Genomic DNA, 24089 nt, shown 5'->3' with positions numbered 1-24089 from the left:
CAAAAAAAAAAAAAAAAAAAAAAAAAGACCTTCTAGGACCCATGACTTTGATGAAGATGTCTCTTTACCTTCTGAACTGTTCAAGAAATTTAAAAGCTAGATAAGAATTAGCTGAGTTAGAGATCAGGCTCTTAAAAATCTATAAGACACAGTTCTCTTCCGACTAGGAGAGCTTTAAATCGATTTCTCCAGTTTGATCAGTTCACTGACCTTTCGGGGCGGGGAAGAACTTGATAGATGTAAATACAGTTACTACCTAATGCAGCATGTGTTAATTATGTCTAGTTTGATGAGGAATAAACAATAAATAAATCAAACACCAATACTCAGCTTTGGTGACTTATGTCCAAAGTCAGTAATACTGTGAGCTCTAAACAATGGCAGAAATTCTGGACTTTATTTAGGAATTGACTGTTCAAATAATGTCTTCACTTTTTGAAGTGTCCAGAGGGTTCCTCAAAAAGAACATATTGATACGTACCACCATATAATAAATAATTGTATTTAGTTAGCTTCATTACAGCCCTGGCTCATTACTTTATAATACGTTCCAGAAAACTGCATGTTGGTTATAGATACAAGCTAATAGGTATGGAATTATACAGAATTATAGGTATATCATTTCTAGTTAATTAAATAGGGCATTTGAGGTCATTTTTATCGCTTCTACCAAAATTTGATCATTAGAGATTGGTTGAGAGCAAAACTGCCTATTATTTATGTATTCTAGAGAAGGTCAAGGTCAACTTACATTATCTTAACACAAAACATCTTTTCCAGAAGTATAACCTGCCTTTATATATGTAGCCACCAATTTTCTACTAATTTATTCTACTTTCATATTTTCCAGTAGAAATCTAGTGGATCTCATCTTGGTTAGTCATAATTTTGAAACTTCTACGTTGGCTTTGAGTACTCTAAGTAACATTTTATAAGGTAGTATTTTTAAGAATACAGCACTGAATTTTTTTTACTCAAATATAATTCGAATGCATTTACTCTTCCTTTTCTAGCAAACCCATTTTAGAAGGTATTTCATTCAGACGATCTAGGGTATTCTACCTGATAAATTATTTTAATAGTATGCAATTTATTCTTCCAAATGGTCTCCGCTAATCTGATTTATAAAATGATTCCTATGAGTCATGGAAGATAAAGTCTGAGGAATTTCGTAGATAAGGCTGTAATCAAATATACACACCTGCTTACCAAAACTAAAAGACAATCCTAAAAGTCCTCTAAGAATCCTTCATGGTGGAGAGAAATGTGATACTTATCTCTCAAGCAGAAGTCAGAGGGGGGTTGGGAGAAGTAATTCCACCTCTATCAACAAGATACCCCCAAATCTTTAAAGTACAGATGATCAAGTTTGAAAGAGTTTAGGCTATATCACTAGTGCTTTCCCTGCCCCAAAGAAAAAGTATTACAAAAAGTGAGGAGAGAATATAATCTTGCTTATTCACATTGCTATCCAAAGGCAAATTCCAAATACCAACTTGGCAAACCTAGAGATGAACTGTTTGCTTTACTAATCATGTCTTTATAAGCTGATGTCTATTTTAACCATTCTTTGACCATCGGTCTACGTTTTGTATACCTACAATCCAGCATTCTTATTGCTACTGTTGTATGATGAAGTCACAAAGATCTTGAAGCATTAAGATGGAAACAACAATCTTTAAGGGTATTGGTCTAGGTTAAAACTTGAGCCAACTAGCCAAAGTGCACTTATGCACATGGTGGGTCCATTTTGTAGAAAGTGGATGTGACTTTTTCAAGGAGGTGACTTGCTTTTCCACTCTATTGGTGAAAAAGGTACAGACTCAACATTTCAGACCCTGATGTGAACAGCTATGATGTGACTGCATTTTCTGAAGGGTATATACATTGAATAACAATAAGGGAGTCTACTTTTGTTTCCCATATGGATCTAAACCAGTCTGTTGACACAGCATGTCTGATGGCAGGGCATCAGAAGAGTCTGCTCACACCTTCTGTTTCCTTTGCAAAAACATTATCAGTGCCAGCCAATACCCGCATTCATAATAAGAGATAGGAATGTATCACTGAGAAAACCAGACGTGAAGAAATGCAGAGATTTCTGCTGTATTTGAAAAATATCAGAAACTTAGTCACTTAGCATTAAAAACAATAACTGTAATCTCCCCTTCTTTTATATGAAGCTAAAATTATATTTCTTTGACCCCATGTCCTATATTTAACACAGAATTTAATATACAATAATCATTTTACTCTAAGTTAAAACAAGAAGGAGCCAGTACCCAAGTAAAGGTCAAATATGATAGAAACTTGAAAATCTTATTTTTATCTCAAAAAGCTACCAAATTCTAAGAAAATTTCTATTTAGCTGCTCTGGGGCTTTGGTTCAAAATAAGAATTTCCTACTTTATAATTACAAGCTTGTGATTGTTTAACAATTTCTTTCCACTTACAAATCATGCCCTGGAAAGAAAAATAATGCACAAGGGCTTTTAGCAACTGGAAAGTTATTTGATTGCAACCCTTTTGCAAACATGAATTCCATATTTAACTGTAATCAGCAACCTTTTAAAAGCCTCTTTTGTGTTTAAAACCAGGCTTCCTAGAGCCTGCATCTGTCATAATTGGGTTTCTGAAGTCTATGTAGCTCACTTCATTTGCCTTCTGTGCTCAGATTCAGAAGAGAATAAAAGTTTATTAAAAGCAAAGAACAAAAGGGAAAAATCACAATATGCAGCAGTGTGAACACATCAATCTTTTCCAACATGTCCACCAATGCCAGTGTTTGCTGTATCCTGCCTCTCATTTCAGCTGCTGGTAGGAATCATCCAGGCTGCCGAGCTGCCCGCCTTAGACATGGGGGGCACATCTGATCCCTATGTGAAGGTGTTTCTGCTGCCAGATAAAAAGAAGAAATTTGAGACAAAAGTCCACCGAAAGACCCTTAATCCTGTCTTCAACGAGCAATTTACTTTCAAGGTAATTTTTTTTTTTTGTACTTACTAATGAACTTGTTCTCTGTTGTTCTAGATAACAGACTGATCTCATCCTGACACATATAGAGACCACTTGTTCAGAGACTCACAAATGATTCTATTCAGAATATTTAAGATTCTTATCTTCAATGTAATGAGGACTCTCTATTGCATTAAAATTTGATCCAAGTAGGATTCAGCTCAGCTATTTCAGAAAAGAATATGGACTGGGATAGAACTAGGATGTCATTCGTATCTAAAAAGTGAGTTCAGCTTCAAGTGTGTCTGTGGACCTGAACGTTTCCCCCCTCTCTAAAATAAAGCCAAAAGAACTGTAAACTTTTTCCAGGTTTCCAAGTTCCTGAAAATAAATCACGACCACAGAATAAAGTAAGCTGTGCAACACTATTTAAATGGTACAATGAGGTATTACTCTCGTTGCAAAATTTTTTGTGTACAGGGGAAATTTAAGTATTCTAAAACATTCTGCTTAACCCACCAATAAAAAGAATATGAACCTATTGTTTTTTTCCATCTCTAGCATTTTTCTCTTACTCTTGGCTCTTCCCTGGTGTTCTTCATCTTGTTGAGACACCTCAATTAGCAAGCAGTAACAAAGAGGAATTCTGGCCACATAATAACTCAGCAGGAAAGGTGCTTGGCAGGTCTCAGGCATCTCTGCATATACGAGTAGTCTCTGTAGTTCTCATCTTGAAATCATGCATAAAAACAGTCTTTTGGTAGACATGTTTAACACGTGAAATTTTTTGAAATGCATTACTTAAAACAATACATGTCTGTGAATATGCCAAGGAGCAGATTCAGAATCACCTGTCTACCAGTCAGCCTTAGCGATAGCACGCACCTGACATTAGCAAACATCCTGGTATGAAATAAATGGATGAAACTGAGGGCGTGAGTCATTCCCATGAACCTTGTTTCCAATTTTGTAAAAGAGCGGTATCTTTCTATTCACTCTAAAATTAGAGTTTTTAAGACAAAAAAAAAAAATCCCTCATCTACTGTCAGCAACTCTGTTTAAAATCTATACTTTTCTAAACCCAGATAGTTAATGTAGAGTAGCAGTACTCTAAAACTGCTTCAAAAACCAGCTTATGAAGAACTAATCATTAGGGTCAATATACCACAGGACGTAAGTGAAAACGAAACAAAAAAATATTGCAAAAGGTAATTACAATCCTTCTGTTTGCCTATGTATTGATCTTAATTTAGGTCAGTAGTTTCTAACCACAATTTAGTCAGCACATTCTTAAATTATTTGAAATATTGTGGGGCTTTGTTTTTGTTTTGAGTTATCTATATGTTATTTCTTTTAAAAAAGTGTATTGCTAATAATTTTTAGTAATGTCTATAACCTCAAGAATTATAATCATTGAGATTTTGAAATTGCCTATAAAATTTAATAGGTTCCATTTTACTTCAGGAGTGTTGATCACATCATAAATCAATCCAAAGTACAATATATTTTGATAGATTTGAGAAATATACCACCGTTTCTAGAGAACTAGTTAATTTTTCCTTGTAGGCCTTGTAGATTATGCATCTTAAATGCCAATAGGCTGTATGATACAAGAATGGAAGCAAAACAGTTTAAAGAGGATTGGCTTTAAAATTGAGTTCAAATCCACTGACCATTAACTTGACATGCCCCAAATGAAATGCTCCTTCTTTTCTCCACAACAAACTACCATTTGAAAGAGCTACTCATCATTCAAACAGTAAATATTTATTAAGTGCCTACTGTGTACCAGCACTGTGCTAAATGCTTTACATGTATTCGTTTGGCCTCAACCAGCCCCTGTGAAATAGACACTGTTATCATCACTTTTTGATGGATGAAAAAGCCGAGGTTTATTTACTTGTCCCAGCGCCATCAGTGGGAAAAAGGGGAACCCAGGCCCAGACCTGCCTGACCTCAAGCTCAAGTTTTTGACTAATGCCCTTTCAGTACAATCACCAAAAAATCTAGAGAGATTTCAGAAATCAGATGAAATTTTCAAGAGTTCATCCCTACTCTAAAATTCCTTATTTCTTCCTTTCAAAACTGGCTCTTTGGAAGGGTTTATTTTTTCACTCTAAAGTAGAAAATGTGTTGTGCCTAGTTTTTAATCATAGTATTTTAATCTGATTCCAAATAGATGACAAATGATATAAAATAAAAACTCTTTGGAAAAACCAAAATTTCTTGTATATATGCAGTCAAATATTCTTCCTTCTCCTTTCCTTCTTAATATACAGAGTTAATTGAGAAATGTTTGCTGGAGCATAACACAACTATTTACACTGATAAAATAATAACAAGTGTCTGAAAGTTGATCAAACCTTCAATACAAGTCTGAACAATTTCTTAATTAGGCATTTCTTCCCGGTTACTGAAGTGTAGCTTACTTGGATTGCCCTGCTTTCTCTGAATATTAAAAACGTCACTAATAAATATCCCAACCCACAGCATCTGTCCCAGTTATATTAGAACAGCTGGAGAATTCATCAGTTCTCGGCCTTTTGCCACTGCTCATCCTAAAGAGTGTCGTACCTAAGAATGAACTTCAAGATCTAGATTATAATGCATCTCTGATATTCAAAACAGCAATTTTCTAGTCAGCTCTTGTCAATCAGTAACTTATTTTAAGGAATAGGTGAGGCACCTTGTGAATTTCATTCAAGTCCTTGCAGACTCCTAGCATGCCTGTTCACATATCACTGCACCATTAAACTATGACATCCAAATGGCCTGAAAGAGCGGGAACTCTCCTCAATACTCTGTAATGACCTATATGGGAAAAGAATCTAAAAACAGAGTGGGGGGCTTCCCTGGTGGTGCAGTGGTTAAGAATCCACCTGCCAATGCAGGGGACATCTTCCCTGGTCCGGGAAGATCCCACATGCAGCGGAGCAACTAAGCCCGTGTGCCACAACTACTGAGCCCGTGTGCCACAACTACTGAAGCCCGTGCGCCTAGAGCCCGTGCTCCACAACAAGAGAAGCCACCGCAATGAGAAGCCCACACACCGCAACGAAGAGCAGCCCCTGCTCACAGCTAAAAGAAAGCCTGTGCACAGCAACGAGGACCCAACGCAGCCAAAAATAAAATAAATTTATTTTTAAAAAAGAGTGGACATATGTGTGTGTATAACTTATTCACTTTGCTGTACACCTGAAACTAACACAACATTGTAAATCAACTATACTCCAATAAAATTTCTTTTAAAAATGAAAGAGTAGAACTTTTGAAACAACTTATCTACCCGGTTAAGTTGCACCCTGACAGTATAACTTATCATAAAAATGACAACAAAATATTCTACAAGAAAAACTTATTTATATAGTCAAGTGCAATTGGCTTGGTTTATTCGTATATTAACCTTGAAGTGTTTCTAGCCTGACTAATAGTATGAGCTATTATTAATAATACTAACAGCTTCTAGAACTTTGGGATAAAGTGATAAATCACTATGGTAAGTCCTCATTTTCTCCCAAGTAATTTAAGCCCCAAGCAGTTAGTTAAATGATTCAATTTAAGGAAAAAAACCCCAAAGCACAAGTATCTCCCTGTTCTGTTTATCCAACATAAATATTAAAATTAAAGACTATAAACAGGTAACATGTTTTAAGCATTTTTTTGTGACCAGATATTTTGTCCTCATCTTTTTATTTAGGTGCCGTATTCGGAATTGGGTGGCAAAACTCTGGTGATGGCTGTCTATGATTTTGATCGTTTCTCCAAGCATGACATCATTGGGGAATTTAAAGTCCCCATGAACACAGTGGATTTCGGTCACGTAACTGAGGAGTGGCGTGATCTGCAAAGTGCAGAGAAGGAAGAGGTAAGAAAAACATTAGCATTTCTAATGTGACAAGCCGTACTCGCCAGTTGCTACTCTCATACTAACCTATTGAGAGCTGCTGGGGTGACGTGAGTGATGTGGCCCTCCAGCTTCTGACAGTGAGCAAAATAGGGTCAGGGGATTGCATAACCTCGTAAAAAAGTATACTGATCTTCTGGGTCTTATTTGAAAGAAAACAAAGATTTGTGCTGGTCTACAGATAATTCCCTGGGGTTGAGGGGACAGACAGACACACACACCACTTCTAAAAGCTTAGAAATTACACACACACACACACAAAATCTGCTTCTTTAAAAGGACAGTGAAAAGTCATCTTTTCCTTTGTATTTTTCCACAAAGACTTTGTTTTCTACATAGATTATATAGCTATTAAATAGAAATGAAATGGCACTTTTTCCTTGATTATTTCTGCATATTACAGACAGTTCATTGTTTCTCCTAAAGATATCAGAGCACAATGGGTAAAACGTCAAATAAAATTCACAAAGGCAGATATTAAATCCACTTTTTAAGTGACTCACATTTTTACAGTATTCTTCACATTGTTTTGCCCCAGGTTTAATAGGTTAGCCCAGGATTTTTCTGTGATTTAAAGAAGGGAATTTCAGTAGCCTTAGTGCATTTAAACTGCATAATAATCAATTCTATTTGATTATGCTATGCCAGCCTGACACTAGTGCTTTTCTGAGCCAGTGTCTCAACAGGCCAATACCAGAAAAGCAAACAGTTCTTAGCTTCTCTGAATTCCTAAAGCAACTCCTTTTCCAGCCATTTTTTTGTTCCTAACATGGGTTTATAATTACCCAAGGGACTGCCAACAGCCTTTGTCATTTAGGATCACTAGACGCCTTGGATTCTGTAAGGTGTGGTCACTTTGGGGCCACCAGGGAAATCAGAAAGTAACCCAAGCCTTCAGAGAAACTCAGCCAAGGACATCACCCGGGAATCCTTTCAACCTAAGGTTTTCTGTAACCATTATTACTATTGAGGTTTTAGAACAGGTTTATTTATTACTATACTGAAATTGAATTTTATTAGTGCTCTAAAATTATTACTTCGTTGTAAAAAAAAAAAAAAAGGAGTCAAAATTATTTGAGTTAAGCTCTGCTTTTTCTTTGGAAGGAAAACGTTTAGTCAAAATTAGATTCTTGGATATTGAAATAGATTTACCGCCCCTGTGGATAGAACCACCCAAGGATAATATAGAGTTTTTAAGTTTTACAACTTATTTAAGTAGTTCTTCCCTATGAGTAGACCAATATCTATATTAAAATGCAACATCTGTGTGAAAAACATTTAATCCTTTAATCATAATGTTGCTAGTCATTTAACAAAGTAGTGACCTGTTTCACTGAATTTTTATATTTTATTGACATATTTGACTTTGTAAGTTCCCTGTGGCTGGGGCATAGGGGTGGGACCATAACAAGTATTATTAACTGATAGATTTTTGTTAATTGATTATTGGTTGGCTTCTTGGTCGAGTATCCAGATAGGACCCACTTGTCCTTCGCAAGCCCACCTGTCCAGAGGGCATGGCTCATGTCCTTCCCCCCCAACTAGTCACTATCAAGTGGTATGGGATTCCAAGACTACACCCCTGGGCTTCTGAAAAGTTGGTAAATATTTTTGTCTGTGTTAGGAAATGTAATCCATCAAGCCATTTTCTTCTTTAAAAAATTCTTTGAATACGGGCAGAGTTTGATACTTGACACTAAGCTGACAGGTGTGACGCTAGAATCTACAAGTTTAGGTAGACTGCCCAAAAAGAATCACGTTTTTATTCCCACCCCCTGAATTGCCCGTTTTCTCTCTTTTATAACTTTCTTCCTCCTCATCTTCTCTCCCTATGAAAGATTTTTTTTGTGATCCAACTTACTCAAAATGATTCACCAGGGCTTCCCTGGTGGCGCAGTGGTTGAGAGTCCGCCTGCCGATGCAGGGGACGCAGGTTCGTGCCCTAGTCGGGGAAGATCCCACGTGCCGCGGAGCGGCTGGGCCCGTGAGCCATGGCCGCTGAGCCTGCGCGTCCGGAGCCTGTGCAAACGTTTATTATGCACTGCTATATTCCTAGAACTGTGCGAGGTGTTAAAAAAAAAAAAAAAAGAAACGTGAAAAGGGTGGACACTGCTATTGCTTTCATGGAGTTTAGTGCTGCCTCACTTTCCTCCCTCACTCCAGTTTTTGCCTTGCTTATTGCCAGCTAGACTGATTTCTAGTAAAAGTCTTGCCTTTAAGATCAAACACTCCTGGGTTTCAATCCCTACAGATCCATTTACTAGCTCAGAGACCTTAGACAAGTCACTTATGCTCTCTAAACTTCAGTATTTTTTTTTAATCCAGTAAGTGGTCTAACATTATCTTATTTTACAGATTAAATAGGATAGAGTATAAAGTACCTAGCATGGAGTCTGCTATTTGACATACTCAACAAGCAAGAGATCTCCCATTCTTTCTTCTTGACCAATCTTTTTTGTGTCCTTTCTTTCTTGTGCTTTCATCTCCCTATTTGTTCTACTCTTTTTCCTCTATATGTATTGCTCTACTCTTTTCCTCTCCACCACCGTACTTACTGAATGGCTCTGGAGATTTTTAATGGGAAATAATTCTATAACTGTACTTTTAAACCCTGGAGCCTTTCCTCTTTGGTATCTACTTGGGAATAATTTTTGGTTTTCAGTTGAGTGACTATTTCCTTTTATCATGATATAGGAAACCTTATAAAACAGATGTCTAGCTTACAAAGTATCTCTGGATAACTAGATTCAGGTATAAACTTTCTCCTAATAAATAAGATTCCAATTACATTTTATGTCTAAAGAATTACTTCTCACTGATAATGTGCTGTCTTTTCATGCTACTGTCCACTAACTAGAGAAAATTATAGTTGTTTGAATAAACTGAAGTCTTAGATTGACTTTAGTTCTCACTGTTTCAAACAAAATTCTTTTTCCATTTTATATGAGCAATTTTGTTTAAGATTTTTGTTTTGCTTTCCTCTAAAGTGTTAAATCTTCTTTTTAATGTCACAATGAGTGAAAGATACCAAAGAAAGCGAGAAAAACGAATTCAAGAAACAGCTTTGGAATCTAGAAACTGAACCGCTAGTCATTAATAGTCTGTTCAAGGAGAGACTTGGATTTAAACGGGTTAAATACAGCCCACTAGGATCCAACCCCAGGATTTTGATAGCATGGGGTAGGCTTTGTTGTTTAAAGTTAAAAAATATAAAAGTCATAAGATGATGAAGCAATTACGTAAGTTAAAGGATTATGTGTTATCTTAGTAAGCAATTAAATATGCGAGCAATTGGGGAGAAACTGGAAAGGAGCCTTATCTAAAAGTTACTAAGCACATGTTTGAAACACAGGGGGTGTTGAAGAGAGAAATTAGGCCAGAAGAGCTTCAACAAGCACACAACTCCCATTGTTAGATTCTAGCCCGTGGAGAAAACCTCTGTGCTGAAGTTTCCATCCTGACTTTATGACGTTTTTATGACTAACACAATCCAAGTCCCCTCCCTTACTAGTAGTTCAGGTTTGCTAGCCTTTTTTTTTGTTGTTTAATGTTGCATGACTGATGACCCACTCTCCTTCCACCTGCTAATAGGTGAAGATGGAATCTGACCTTGCGAGACAGCTAAACCTTTCTCTTCCTTTTGTCTCTTTAAAACAGAAGTCCTTTGAGTTTCAAGAGATGGTTACGCATAAAACCATTGTCTTAATTTTCCCCCTTTTCAGGTTAAGGCCTCAAACATCATCCTTTATAATCAGTATATACAGTTCTTCCACTGGCAAAAGGCTTCTAACATGTATAGCCTCAGGCTACCTGGTGAATTTTTAAGATTTTCTTCATTTTAATCATTCAAGAATATTTATGTCATCCATAAGTCAAACCTGAAGCCAACCTCCAGATATTTGGAGTAATCCATTCCTTTAATATTTTTACTTAATTACTTCAAATATTATGATCAATAGCTATGACTCCATTTTTTAATGAATTTTATTTATGATCATTGCAGCAACTGTATCAGTCCTGTACCCCAGCATCAAGTACATCTTCAAAGCATTTAGACCCTTTTTATTTTAGCATTTGTTCCTAATTTTTCATCCCTATGCCTTCCACTACTACTTTTTAATCCCTAAAAACAGCATAAAATACCACCAGAATGCAACTGGATCCCTTTTTTTAAGAAGTCTGTCTCATAACTTGACCAGTACTATTTTTTCTCCCTTGGAAAATGTCCATCACCTCTGCTTTGTGTAGAATTCGTTAAAGAGTGATTTTTAAATGAGATTCTGCAATCTAGTACAAATGGAAAAAAAACCGATTGCTGAATTAAAACAAGTTGGGACATAATTTAATTAGGACCCAAGCAGAAGGGAAGAGAAACTACTTTAGTGCCTTAATAGAAAATCAGTTTTGCAAGAAAACTCCACATTTTTAAGTCTAATTAGAAAGACATTTAATTCACAGAAAAGCATTTGGAGAATACATATTCAATCAAAAATCCAAAGTTTTTTTAAGCTTATGATAAGTTACTTGATATTCCTTTGGAATGCGTTCAAGTCATTACTCCTTATGGCATCTCTTTTGTCCAAGGATCGTGAAAGAACTGATGCTGTTTCTAAGTATACTTAGCAGTCAGATGGTAGCTCACGCCCTCCAAGAATCTCCGCACAACAAATTAGTGCCCTGAACGAAATCCTCATAAAAGGTTAAGTGCAGGAACTTTAATATGGAAGCCAGTAAGAATCTACCTTGTCACTCACAAACTATCACATTAGAGAAATGCAACAAAGACACTCATTTTGACCCCCAGCATTCCAGGAAGGTATGCTTATTTTTACTTCTTCATCGTCTGTCTTCCCCACTGGACTATAGGCAGCGTATCTATTGTTCCCAACTGTGAAACCAAGTTTAATCACAGAGGCAAGCACACAGTAGGTGTAAAAAAATATTTTCGAATTAATGAATGGGGCAGAGTTGCATATTATACATGAGAGATGCTTCAAAACTTCCATTTTAAAGTCCATGTTATGGTAATTGTGTTCTTATTTTACAAATGAAGTCTAAAGTATTCTGAAAAACCATCAATAAAGTATCTTAGCACCAAACAATGAAAGTGATTTAGTACCCTTTTGTCTTTTCAGTCTTTTTATATCAAATGGAGGCAGTATAGATGCTTAGCAAAATCATTCTAATTGTTTTTGTTGATGGTCATGAAAATGATGAGTTTCTCTCACTCATTTTTTGGGGGGAGGTGAGGGCTAAAGGCTTATTCAGGATCTCTTTCCTCTGGATAAACCTTTTTATCCTGTTTCCATGATGCACGGAGAGCTTGTGGCTCAGCTTAATTTAACTTTTATTTAAAGTTAAGATTTAGTTAAAGCTCTGATTTGAGTCTCTGCTGGCAACATGGAAATTTACCCAGAGGGAAATGGGAAAGAATCAATTCCAAGGAGAAGTCCAAGAATATGAACAAAATCTAAGTTTATTGTATCCAGAATATTTGTTGCTAGTCAGATTTATAATAAAATAGATATAAAACAATTCAATAATATTATATTAAGACCATGATATATTTTAGTGTACTTAGTATCTATGTGTCCATTTTGTGGTACGTGCAACATAACAGTTTCCCTTTAAACTAAGTAGAGTTGCATTTGATTTCTTGATACGTCTTTGGCCACAGCTGTGGTTTACTTGCATCTGAGTTTGGTCAGAATTTCAATCACCAATTATAACTGTATTGCTATGCATAATAAGTATTGTCGGCTTCATGATGTGGTTTCTAAAAACATCATAGGAAAGAATAACTGGAAATACCCTTCTAGTGTGTAGGACTGTAATTTGATTGCCTTTCTAGTTAAAAAGCCTTTTCAGGCACAAATGGAGGAAAACAAATTCTCACTTCACTGAGATTCTAAATGAAAATTTGGTATCATTTGTCTGCTAAAATAAAAACGTGGGAACTGTGAGCTTCAGTTTTATTGGGGACTTAACTGAGGACTATAGCCCCAGAGACAGCCTCTCAGATAGCTCCAAGGAACTCTCAGGAGGACATAAGGGGGGAGGTTAGTATATATGTGATCTTGGCAAAGAGGTCTGGCAAGCAAAAGCACATCTCTGTAGAAGGTTGCTACTAGCCACGAGGAAAAGATATCTCAGTTAACGATTTTAGCGCTTTAAAGTATGGGAAGATGCAAGAATTTGGGTTCATAAGATTTTCTCCTGAAAATATCTAACTATCTGAAAGCCTTGTTCTGCCAGTTTTCCCAGAGCACAGAGTGCCTCATTCCTGATCTCCACCCTGAGCTCCTTTCAGGGTATGTTAAAGGTCAGCAACTCCAGTAGCTAATGACTCAATCCTTGTAGAACCAGACAGCAAGCGACATTCTTCAGTTGGCCCTTTTTTTTTTTTTTTTTTTTACTGTGAATTCCCTAGAAAAAATAAATTTAGACTCTAAAGAATTAAGTGGAGGGAGAGACCCTGGACATTTTCAAAATGCCCTTTAACGACCTCCCATGGTTCCCCCATTATCATACCTTAACCTACTGCATTACCCTCCCCTTCACAGCTGTCATCGCCCAGAGGCCTGGATTTCCAACCCAGCTCCCTCGGTTCCAAAATGCATCTTATTAAAAGCTTCCCTTAACTTCTCTACCTAAGTTATAAACACCAATAATAATAAGAGCTACTATTTACTGAGAATCTACTGTGTGTCCACAAAAAAACTTCACAACAGTCTTCAAAAGTGGCATATTAAATCTGTTTTACAAAATGAGGGGAAAAACAAACCTGAGCCCAGGAAAGTCTAAGTAGTCTGTCCAAGTTCACACAACCAATGCCAGAGCTAAACTTCAAACACCGGTCTTTCTACTTCACCACTCTTTCTACTTCACCATACCATCTGCTTTAAACAGTGTCTCTCAGTCTCTTTAGCCTCCAAGTGTAGCTATAAACTCAACTTAAATGCAACAACAAAAAAAAGAGCAAAACCAAACTGATACAAATTAGTTTTTCCTCAGCTTTGGCCTGTTTATTTTGGAATTTCAACATTTGGTCAATTTTCTTTGACAACATTCAACTGATTAAAATCTACATATATATTTTCCCTCTCAAATATTATAATACACTGCAAATGTAACACAGCAAAAGGAAAAAAAACACTAAATAGCTATGGCATTTTTGTTTCTTCTTCATAATATTTCATAAATACTTAGCATGAATTCCTGTCCAGGATACAAAGCCCTAAAGTTCAAAGGTACTCATTAACACAAACATGTTATTATTCACTCATGATTGCTGATGAATTTAATGAAGGCAGAGGGATTTTGCTTTCCAATAAAAAAAATTCATTAAATAGAATTTAAATTCCCATTCATTTATTCAGAACATATATTGAATATCTGTGAAATTACCGCTGTAAAGTGCATGGAAAGGAAGATTAAGATTCACATATGGGAAATGGTCAGTAATAGTAGCAAAATTTCGTAATGAAAATTAACAAAAGCAGTTTGGCAAAGAGCCAGATCTGAAGTATAAATTACAGGGCACCGTATGTTTTAGGCGCAAAGAAAAGGTACGGACAGGGAGGGTCCGTGGAAGAGTTGAAAAAAGTGAGCTAGTCTTTTAAAACTGAGTAGATTTTGAATAGGCAGAAGGAAACTAAGAATGCCTTCCAAAAGTTAAGAGGTGAACAAGAGACAACTGACAGAGCTAAGACCGCCAATGACAGGCCCAGGTAGAAGTAGAGTGAAAGCTTGAACAGATATCTTGAGAAAGAAGACTAAATGAAGTAGTTTAGTGACAGTTTGTCCCTTACAATGTCAGACTGATCAACCTAAACTCAGGACGCTAAATAAAGCTCGTAAAACTTGTTCTTCCCAAGGACAAGAGCTGGAATATGAAAGCCAGCCCCACCTCTATGCCAAGCACTCTACTAAGTGCTTTTCTCACATGATCTCAGGTAATCCTTGGTGCAGTCCTATGGGGTCATTCTTCAGATCCCTGTTTGGGATTGGCCAATCCCCATCGGCCCGGTGCACCCAGAAGGTAAGCAGCAGAATAAAGATTTAGACCTAGGTCTGACTCCCAAACCCATTCTCTCTCTCCTCTGCCATATTGCTACTTAATTGACTAACACTCAGTGAGTCCAAGGATATTGCCAATCTTGTTTCTCTTCTTATCCCCAGTGCCTGGCACTGTGCCTGGAACATCCCAAGTGCTTAAATAAGTATTTCCAAGGGAATCGGTTGGACAAATTAAAATAAAAATTTTCTTTTACAAACATGCATGAGTCATACCACCTTCAGAGAAGTCATCTTTGAAGGATACCCAGTTATTCCAGTTGTACTGCCTATATGGTACATATTTTGAATTCCAGCCCCTCTCTCCAAAAGTCTTTCTCAGTATACAATACAGTCTTCTCTCTGTCCTCAGTTGTGGCCTGTCTTTAAAAAGTAAGTTTGATTGAAATGGTCATAAGCTGTTTCCCAGTATGGCCTATAAGGTGATGATCCAACTGAGTAAAATAGTTTTAGTTATTATGATCAAGTAATGAAGTGGATGTTCTTGTGAGACTTCTATTCTGACTCTGACCAAAATGTTTTGAGCAATAACACCATTATATAGTCTCTCAAATGGGTCACTATAGGAAAAATCATCAAGAGATATAAGTTCTGGATACATGTAGTGCCAAGGAAATCTGTTTTAATAGAAACTAGTGTAGGTGTTAGTTTTCTTTTTTATTTAAAGAATAAAGAGTGAGAGTTTTCAGTTGAACTTTAAATACAGCAAAGTGGTTTAGAAGCATGGATTTCATGAATATAGATTGGAGGAGCATAAAGTGAGGAGTGGGAATTGAAAGAGGAATGAATAGAAAACAAAAGAAGGGTGAGAAAAATGATATAGACAAGTGCAATCTTGCCTGTATCTGGTTGTTTTACTATTGAAATAGCAAAGAGGATTCTGAGTGGGAAGCAGTGTCATCAATGCAGGAGAATGTCTCGTTCTGTCCTGTCCTCCAATTCCACACATTTGGATCTTGTACAATGTCATCTTTTCTGGTGGTTCATCATATGCTTTGGAACAATTTTTTTTATTATCTTGTTTGTGACTTCTTCAAATAAAATGTTTTCACCTTCTGCTTTACTCCTGCCTCGCTTTGAGCAAGCCAAATGTTTGTATTGTGAATCTTTAATCCATTACAATCTGTTACCCTGCAATTAGATGAAATGTCAGCAATTCAGTTGTACTATTTGTACTAAAGAATAAAGGAGAAGAATGAGGACTTGCTGATAAACAAGAACTTAAATAATTAAAGGATGAAAGAGAGGGAGCCCGCATACACACATGCAAACCTACTTGTTTTACACGTGGCTAAGGTTCTTTCCAATTGTGAACAAGAGGCCTTAAATACTGCAAATTACTTTTATTCCTTCATTCTTTCATTTATTCAACATATATTTATTAGGGCTCTTTTGTGAGCCAGGGACTGTACTAGCTTCTAGAAAAACAGTGGTGAAGATAAACAGACCCATTAAGCGTAGTCAATTATACTTTAATTATGAGACAGTACCACAAGTAGATAAAAGCTCTGAGCCTGGACTCCACCAATGTGTATCCAACCATGACTCCACTTACTATTGGTGTCCTTAGGCTTGTTACTTAACCCTTCTGCAAAATGGGATTAATATTACCCACCTCCATGAGTTGTGATACACTCTAAAAGATAATTCATTTAAAGCACTTAAACAATACTTGGCACCTAATAAACTCTCAACAAATACTAGGTTTTCTTATTATGGAAGACACTGATCAGAGCCTTTATTTCCTTGCCACTGAAAAAGCACTGCTCTGACCACTAGACTGATATACTTCCTTTTGTGAGGAGACTGAGACAGCCTTAGGGTTCAGAGGACATCAGCATACAGTTCTGATGAAAGACAGGATATCCGAGTTTAGCCCCCATGTGTGAGAAACGGTGGATGAAGACAGACTGGGGGTGACATGGAGAAGAGGTCACAAGGCCCATCCAGGGTAAGGCTTAGCACGCATGAGTGGAAGGTGGCACTAACACAGTGTGGCCCCAATGACCACGCCCTTCTCTATGCTCTGACACCACAAAAAAAGAATTCAAAGTCCAGGCCCTACTAAATCAAAGAGACTGTCAGTAACAAGTATTGGTGACGATGTGGCAAAATCGAAACCCTCACACAGCTCTGAAGGGTGTAGCCGCTTCGGAAAACAGTTTAACAGTTTCTCAAAATGTTCAACAGAGAGGATTCATATGACCTAGCAATTCTACTCCTAGGTTTATACTCGCCCCCCAAAGTGGAGACGCATTTCCACACAAAAAAATTGTAGAAGAATGTTCGTAGCAGTATTTTTCACAATTGCCAAAGAGTGGAAAGAATTCAAATTTCCATCAACTGATGAATAATTAGACAAAACATGCTATAGTCATACAGTAGAATATTATTCAGCCATAAAAAAGAGTGTAGCACTGATACGTGCTACAACATGGATAGACCAGAACAGCCAAATCCACACAGACAGAAAGCAGATGAATGGTTGCCTAAGGCTGGGAGTTGCAGGGTGGGGTAGGGGGCAGTAGAGGAGGAGGCATGAGGAATGACAGCTGGTGGGTATGAGTTTCTTTGTGCGCTGATGAAAGTATTCTAAAATTAGATAGTGGTGATGGTTAACACAACTCTGAATCTACTAAAATCCACTGAATTGTATCCTTCAAGAAGGTGAATTTTCTAGTAGGTGAAGTATAACCTCAATAAAGCAGTTTAAAAAAAAAATGTTATTTCAGGCACTGAAACCCTAATCATGGAAGCATGATGTTCTAGGTTGACCTGGGGCTCCATCTGAAACAGAACTGATGTATGCTGGGAATCCTCTCCCAATACTGTTTCCAAAGTTGAGGGATATTTCCTCAAAATATTCCAGTCTCCCTTTAAATCAGAACATGTGTCTGCAGGATCCCGCTCTTCACCACCACACCTCTTGATGTAAGGTCAATGCTAAGACCCCTTGGATAGATGAAGAACCCAGGCTCAGGCCACGTGGCTAGCCAGTGAGAACTCAGGATTCAGACACCCTTTTTCTGATTCCAAAGCCATTTTCTACTAGTGTACTCTCTCGTAGGGTAGAAGCTTTAGGGTTGCTTATCCTGACACAAGAACAATGTTCTAAATATTAGAACTACCCACTCCCTTTTGCAGTCTGCCTTCCTACGGTAGATTCTCACAGATTCCTCCAGTCATTTCCTTGCTCTTTTCTGTGCCTTGACTAGCAACGTCATGCCTTTTTTTAATGGAGGTAGAACTCAACATATAATAAAATGCAGATATGAAGTGTACAGTTCAATGTGTCTTCACAACTGTATACACCAATATAAGCACCACTCCAATCAGGTTGCAGAACATTTTTTACCCCCAAGAAGTCCCACATGCATCTTGGTGTCTATACAGGAATGCACCGATACTTACTCTAATGGGATTCTATCGTTTTTTCTTCCTCATTCTCACTAAGTGCCCTGATAATACTCAGCATCACCTTGATCTTTAACCCACAGCGTATTGTTTCCGCTGTACCGTACGACTGGCACCTCATTACACACGTCCCTGTTTTCTAAGTGTCAGTGCCAAGCCGCTTTGTGCCGTTACATAAAAAGATGCCTTGTTTACCTGTTTTGTTGTCTACAGGAGTATAAGCTCCTTGGAAGTAAGGAAAGTATTTACTACTTTTGCACATCACAGTAATTAGCTCTTAGGAGAACGTGTGGCAGGGATCAAGTGAGGACGGATCCCACCAAATCCCATCAACCCTCTGAGCCTCATTTCCTTATATGTAAAATGCTGTTGAAAAATGTAGAACGATATGTACTTACGTGTTTGAAATTTACTTTTGTTTTTTCCCCAATGATTTTTAGAAAATTCATAGAGTTGTGCAACTATCAGAACAACCTAATTAAAGAACATTTCCATCACCCCAAAAAGAAACCTTGTGCCCATTTGCAATCACTCCCATTCCCAGCCCTCATCCCCAGGCCACTATTGATCTACTTTCTGTCTCTATGGATGCCTATTCTAGACACTGCCTATCAACGTAATTCTACAGTATGTGGCCTTCAAAAAGTTATTTTTCAAACCCAGGTCTGTCTGATGCCAAATGAGTTCCTCAAGTAAACAGATACATTGAGTAGAAAATCACTTGCTCTATGGGGGTGGAGCGGGGGCAGATTCATGGTTTCCAGTACCATTTGGCAGTTTCAGGAGTATTTTTCCTCTCACTGTAGCACCACTGACAGTCTCAGTATCTCTTTCACTCACTCCTGTCCACTCTTTCCAGATTTCAAGTGCCTGAGGACAAAAAGGAATGGCACCTAAGCTTTTGGGAAGACTGATGGGAGGTTTCTGTCAGTCTACTGCAAACAAAACTTCTGCCACTTGGCGTCCCCTGCCAGCCTTATCTCCTCTCTTCTCTCTTTTTATCTCTTCAGGAGAACTCAGGGAACAAATAAACCATTTAGATTGCTTTTCTGCTCCCTTTTAAATGTCCCCCAAGCTGCTAATAATGTGCAGTTATTTTCTCCCTGATGGAACACAGCGAGACTGTGAAGCAGGCATGTATGTCAGGGTGCTCACAGGGTCTTACCTGGCCCCCAGGAGCTGGCAGGAGTCCAGCTTGGAAAACACAGGAGAGCACCGGGCAGTAGGAGGACCCAGAGCACAGCGAATCCAGCCTTGGGCAAACCATCTAAAACGCTTAGAGAACAGTGTTCTTAGGGGTAATGCCCTTCATTCTAAACTGAGCCCCTCCTTTCAACATCCTTTCTGAAAGCACCTTCTAAATCAGTATTTTTGTTTTTGGGTGAGACATAATGAGTTTATATGCAAGAACAATTTGCTGGACTTCAGATAACACTGGAGTGGAGAGATGAGGATTTGTGAGTGAAATGTGAGGCCCTACAGACTATTCTATTAGAAGGGAAAAAAGTTGAGGTCTATCCCGATGGGGCTTTTTCTGTAAACCTACATCGTTGGAAATGCCTCGTAGATTAACGGTGTGGTTTCCTTTACTCACAGAACTACATGTTAGATCTGTGGGAAAGAACTACAAGACAGAGCTGCCAAGTGAACTATGAAAAACCTAACTTTTTACCTTAGGTATTGGCATATCCCAATGATCTGTACTGTTCTAGGGTGTGATGGCTTAGGAGGGAATATGATCTGAACCTCATACATTTTTAGAGGGTGTCAAACCCTCTAAAAAACCCTGGTTCTGCCTGTCAGAACCAGGCAGATCCATCTCCTGACCCTGAACATGGTCCTAAAGTAAATCGCTTGAGGAAATTGGATCCCAAAGATTACAGGTGGGGAATTTTGAAGTGTGTCCATATTTCATTGGAGATCAAAGAAGCCTAACTAAAAGAATTGTGGGCTGACTCACATGATAACTTATTTTTGAAAGGTCTGTTTTATCTTGAAGATTATGAGTTAGGAGAAACTAAGGTGATTGGCAGTGGAAAGAATCAGAACGTGTGAAATTCCTTAAAAATTTATTGACTTAAATAACTTTGTGTTACACATAATTAAAAAAAACCCTTTCAAAAAAAGGGAAAAAAATTTTTTTTTGTTTTAAAAATACTTCTAGTCATGTCTCCTCATTCTCTAAGCTGCAAACACTCTGGAATGTGGTGAGAGGTTATTTAGCAAAAGTTAACCAACTGCTCTTCGGTTTAAGGTGTTACTTCTGCATGTAGAAATCAATATTCCGACAAGGAGCTTCCCTGAATTTTCTCCTTCTGCTAGTGTAGGAGGGGAACTTTTAGGAACCAGCATAGTGTCAGGAATTGTCTGTTGTTAATTGTATCTCAGTGTCAGAAAGCAAAAATAGAGTGAGATTAGAATATTCAAATAGGTCAAGAGTCTGGAGTTTTGTTTTTTGATCTTTGAACATATTTTTGGATAGCCTAAGTCATAAAGAGAGAATGTAGACAGTAGCCTTTGAAATGCTTGCCTGATTTTAAAAAAAAAAAAATTACCATCAATGTTTAACTTAGAATTTGAGGACAGATGTGTGCTGCTTCTTGAGGTCACTGGCTTTCCAAGTCCCATCATGTTGATGCTTTGTTTATATTGAGGCCACATTTGAAAATTACGTCCAGGCTATGGAACCTGAGTGTCACAGTAGGATTGCCTAATTTTAGGGGAAATTATGTTATCTTTTTTTGTTGTTGTTGCTGCGGTACGCGGGCCTCTCACTGTCGCGGCCTCTCCCGTTGCGGAGCACAGGCTCTGGACGCGCAGGCTCAGCGGCCATGGCTCACGGGCCCAGCCGCTCCGCGGCATGTGGGATCTTCCCGGACCGGGGCACGAACCCGTGTCCCCTGCATCGGCAGGCGGACTCTCAACCACTGCGCCACCAGGGAAGCCCTCTTTTTCTTTTTGGTAGACAGTATTTTCAAAGCTCCGTTAGCTAGAAAAACCAGGTAGAACACAAACTTAGCTTAACTGTGTTTAAACTCCCATCTATTGAGTTTGTGTGGGGGGCAGATGCGTGTTAGGTGTGTTAGCTCATTGATTCCTCACAGTGACACTCTGGGGTACGTACCCTCCATATCCCCAACGGATAGACAAAGAAGCTGAAACTCAGAGAAACTGAACAGCATGAGGCCATGCAGCTAATGGGAGGCCTGGGGTTCCGACATGGTCTGACTCCAGACACACATCACGCATCACATGGGATCGCCTCTAACTGAAAAAGAGGTCACAAGGCCTGCATTAGGGATGATGTTTTAGTCTGCAAACGCACACCCGCTCTGCACACACTCCGTACTTTGTTCCTCTTACTCTTACGCTCTCAACTCTAAGGCCTCCACCCTACTGTGCGAAGAGGGCTACGACAGCTTGCCTCAGTTCAACACCAATCCCAATTCCCAACCCTCTTAGCTGTCCCCCAGCTTTCTGGGTCAATCTTTCTATGACATAGATCCATCTGTGACAGATCCACCTAGGATTCACGTGTTTCTGTTTCCAAGTCTCTCTATTCCCCATCTTCCCATCTGTTTCATTCCATCCTATCTCAAGTTCCCGGCAGGAGGAAGTCATTGCTTCCATCTCTTTCATCACTTTTCCTGATACCAGGTACAATGGTGAACTTGGAGTTGGACATCTGCCTTGTAACTATCCCTAGGACACCAAAGATCAATGAAACATTTTCACGTTCTCCAGACAGTGTTTAATAAGGTATACTTGAATCTAAGAGACAGTTCTTTGTGAAACAAAGTATCTTTGTCTGCTTAGAGTTTCCTAAGCCCCTGTGTATCACAAAACAAGAGGAGCTCCTTATTCGCACCCTATACAGAAGATTTTGAGCTCTGTAGAATTTCTCAATATTTTTGTCACTCCCGAAATAATTCTTAAAGAGCAATGAATCTGCCAGAAAGGGCTGATTCCTTTATGAGGTGCTACAATTTGAAACATGGCGCTGACCATCCTGCTAGATTGCCACTTCAAACCCTTCTTACAAGAGAAAGAATAAGAGGGAAAGAAAATGCATGAGCTACCTCTCACCAAACCAGATGATTACTAAGGGCCTGTCATCCAGTTTCCAATTTAGCCTTTCTTCAAATCCAAATATTTAAAATTTTGAGAATAAAATCATAGCATTCCTGCCTGGAAATTTATGTCATCTTTATATGAATTAATTTCACATATACCTTAGCCAAATTTTTAAACACTTTTTATGTTAGGTCTGAATTTTAGCAGGATAACTAGCCTTTATTAAATGAGCAGTGGCTGGTGTCATTGTCAGTCATGACTTCCAAAAACCTCGTATCAGTTGGTGGCAGACCTGGTTTCCTGCACAAGGAAATCATCTCTATCGGGGGATTTCTAGAGACCTTGATTCTCACCACCACCCCAAAACCCCAGCCTCTTCCACCTGCTGGTTTATGGTCTCTCTCCAAAAATCTCCTGACTTTGTAATTCGAATTGCTGATCCATTCCCTTGGGAGGTAAAACAATTTACATATTTAATTTATATATGAAATAATTAAACACATTAGCTCAATTAAATCTCACAGACTTGTGTTATACATATTACGCTAAACGTGCACATGAGGAAACCAAGACTCACAGAGGCTAAGAAACTTGTCTGAAATCACATAACTAGGAAGTAACGACCAGACGTTTAAATAGTTTGCCGAAAAGTCCATGTTAATTACTATTTATTCTATTTTTAAATTCCAAAGTGGAGCAGGGACTCCATGTCAGATTCCTGGGGTTGAGAGTTAGGAACGGTTCAAGCCACGTATAAAGGGACCTGGTAATTCACTTAGGAAAGAAATGTAGCATGCGACAGTGGTGACCTTTAAAAACTGGGTAAGGGTTTTCCCGAAGTAGTAATCAGGATCAGAAGGGTGCCTATTTAAATAGCATACATGCAGTTTGAATTCTTTTTCTTCCTTTTTTGGTGTGCTGGAGGAAAGAAAATTGTTTATCCCAGTGACTGTGACTCCATATCCAACAGTGCTGAACCTCAAGAGAGAAAAGAGATGAGACAGCTGCATTTTAACAAGGTTGATTTAGGCCAGAGCTGCTGTTTGGGGCCTCTGGTTTGAGTCCGAGATAAGTATTTACCAGGATGTACTGCTATACAAGTCACCAGCAAATGATTTCATGGAAGAACCCAGTACACAATCACAAGGATCAAACCCCCTTTCAGATCCTCATGTTCAGCGCATAATGAATTCAGTGCCCTGGGCTAGAACTTAAGTAACTGGGAGGAAAACCCAGCTCATCATGTGTCATTTCTACAGGAAGATAATGCTTGATACATTATGTGATCTCCTGTATGTGAAGCAGGAAGCCACTGCCCAGCCAATTAGAGTGTCAGGACAGAAGACAGAAAGAAAGGCTGGGAGCCCAACAGAGAGGGTGTAGTGGATTATTTCTCTCTGGGTGTTGATGTGGTGACCTGCCATTGCCCACTGCCCTCCCCATTCTCAGCATACTCGCCCGCCAATGTTCTCGAAGAAAATGCTTCTGGGTGCCTCCTTTCCACATAAAATCATATGCACTTGGGCTCAGAACCAAGAATGGAAATGGTTCATTTCCCAAATGCAAGTTCTGGCCCACCTAAACAAAGATTTGTACGAAGTTAAAATCTCTCAAAGAGTTTCAAGCGTCAGTTTTTCAAACATATTCTCGGACTGTGAAAGTTAAG

At 38.4% G+C, this 24089-nt stretch overlaps 1 protein-coding gene and 1 non-coding gene across 2 annotated transcripts in view; both read left to right on the top strand.

Moving 5' to 3' along the window:
- SYT1 (synaptotagmin 1) overlaps window positions 1-24089 on the top strand; it is a 423804-nt gene that overhangs the window by 286451 nt on the left and 113264 nt on the right. The window contains exons 6-7 of the mRNA XM_060165202.1: window positions 2812-2979; window positions 6653-6820. Coding sequence (XP_060021185.1) covers window positions 2812-2979; window positions 6653-6820 — 336 coding nt within the window. The remainder of the gene's footprint in view (window positions 1-2811; window positions 2980-6652; window positions 6821-24089) is intronic.
- Window positions 19856-19986, top strand: LOC132530109 (small nucleolar RNA SNORA18). Its single transcript, XR_009543667.1, has one exon. It is a non-coding gene; the product is annotated as a small nucleolar RNA SNORA18 (small nucleolar RNA).

The sequence above is a fragment of the Lagenorhynchus albirostris genome, chromosome 11 (assembly GCF_949774975.1).
Source record: "Lagenorhynchus albirostris chromosome 11, mLagAlb1.1, whole genome shotgun sequence".
Lineage (NCBI taxonomy): Eukaryota > Metazoa > Chordata > Mammalia > Artiodactyla > Delphinidae > Lagenorhynchus > Lagenorhynchus albirostris.
This window is presented reverse-complemented; position numbering and strand designations above follow the sequence as displayed.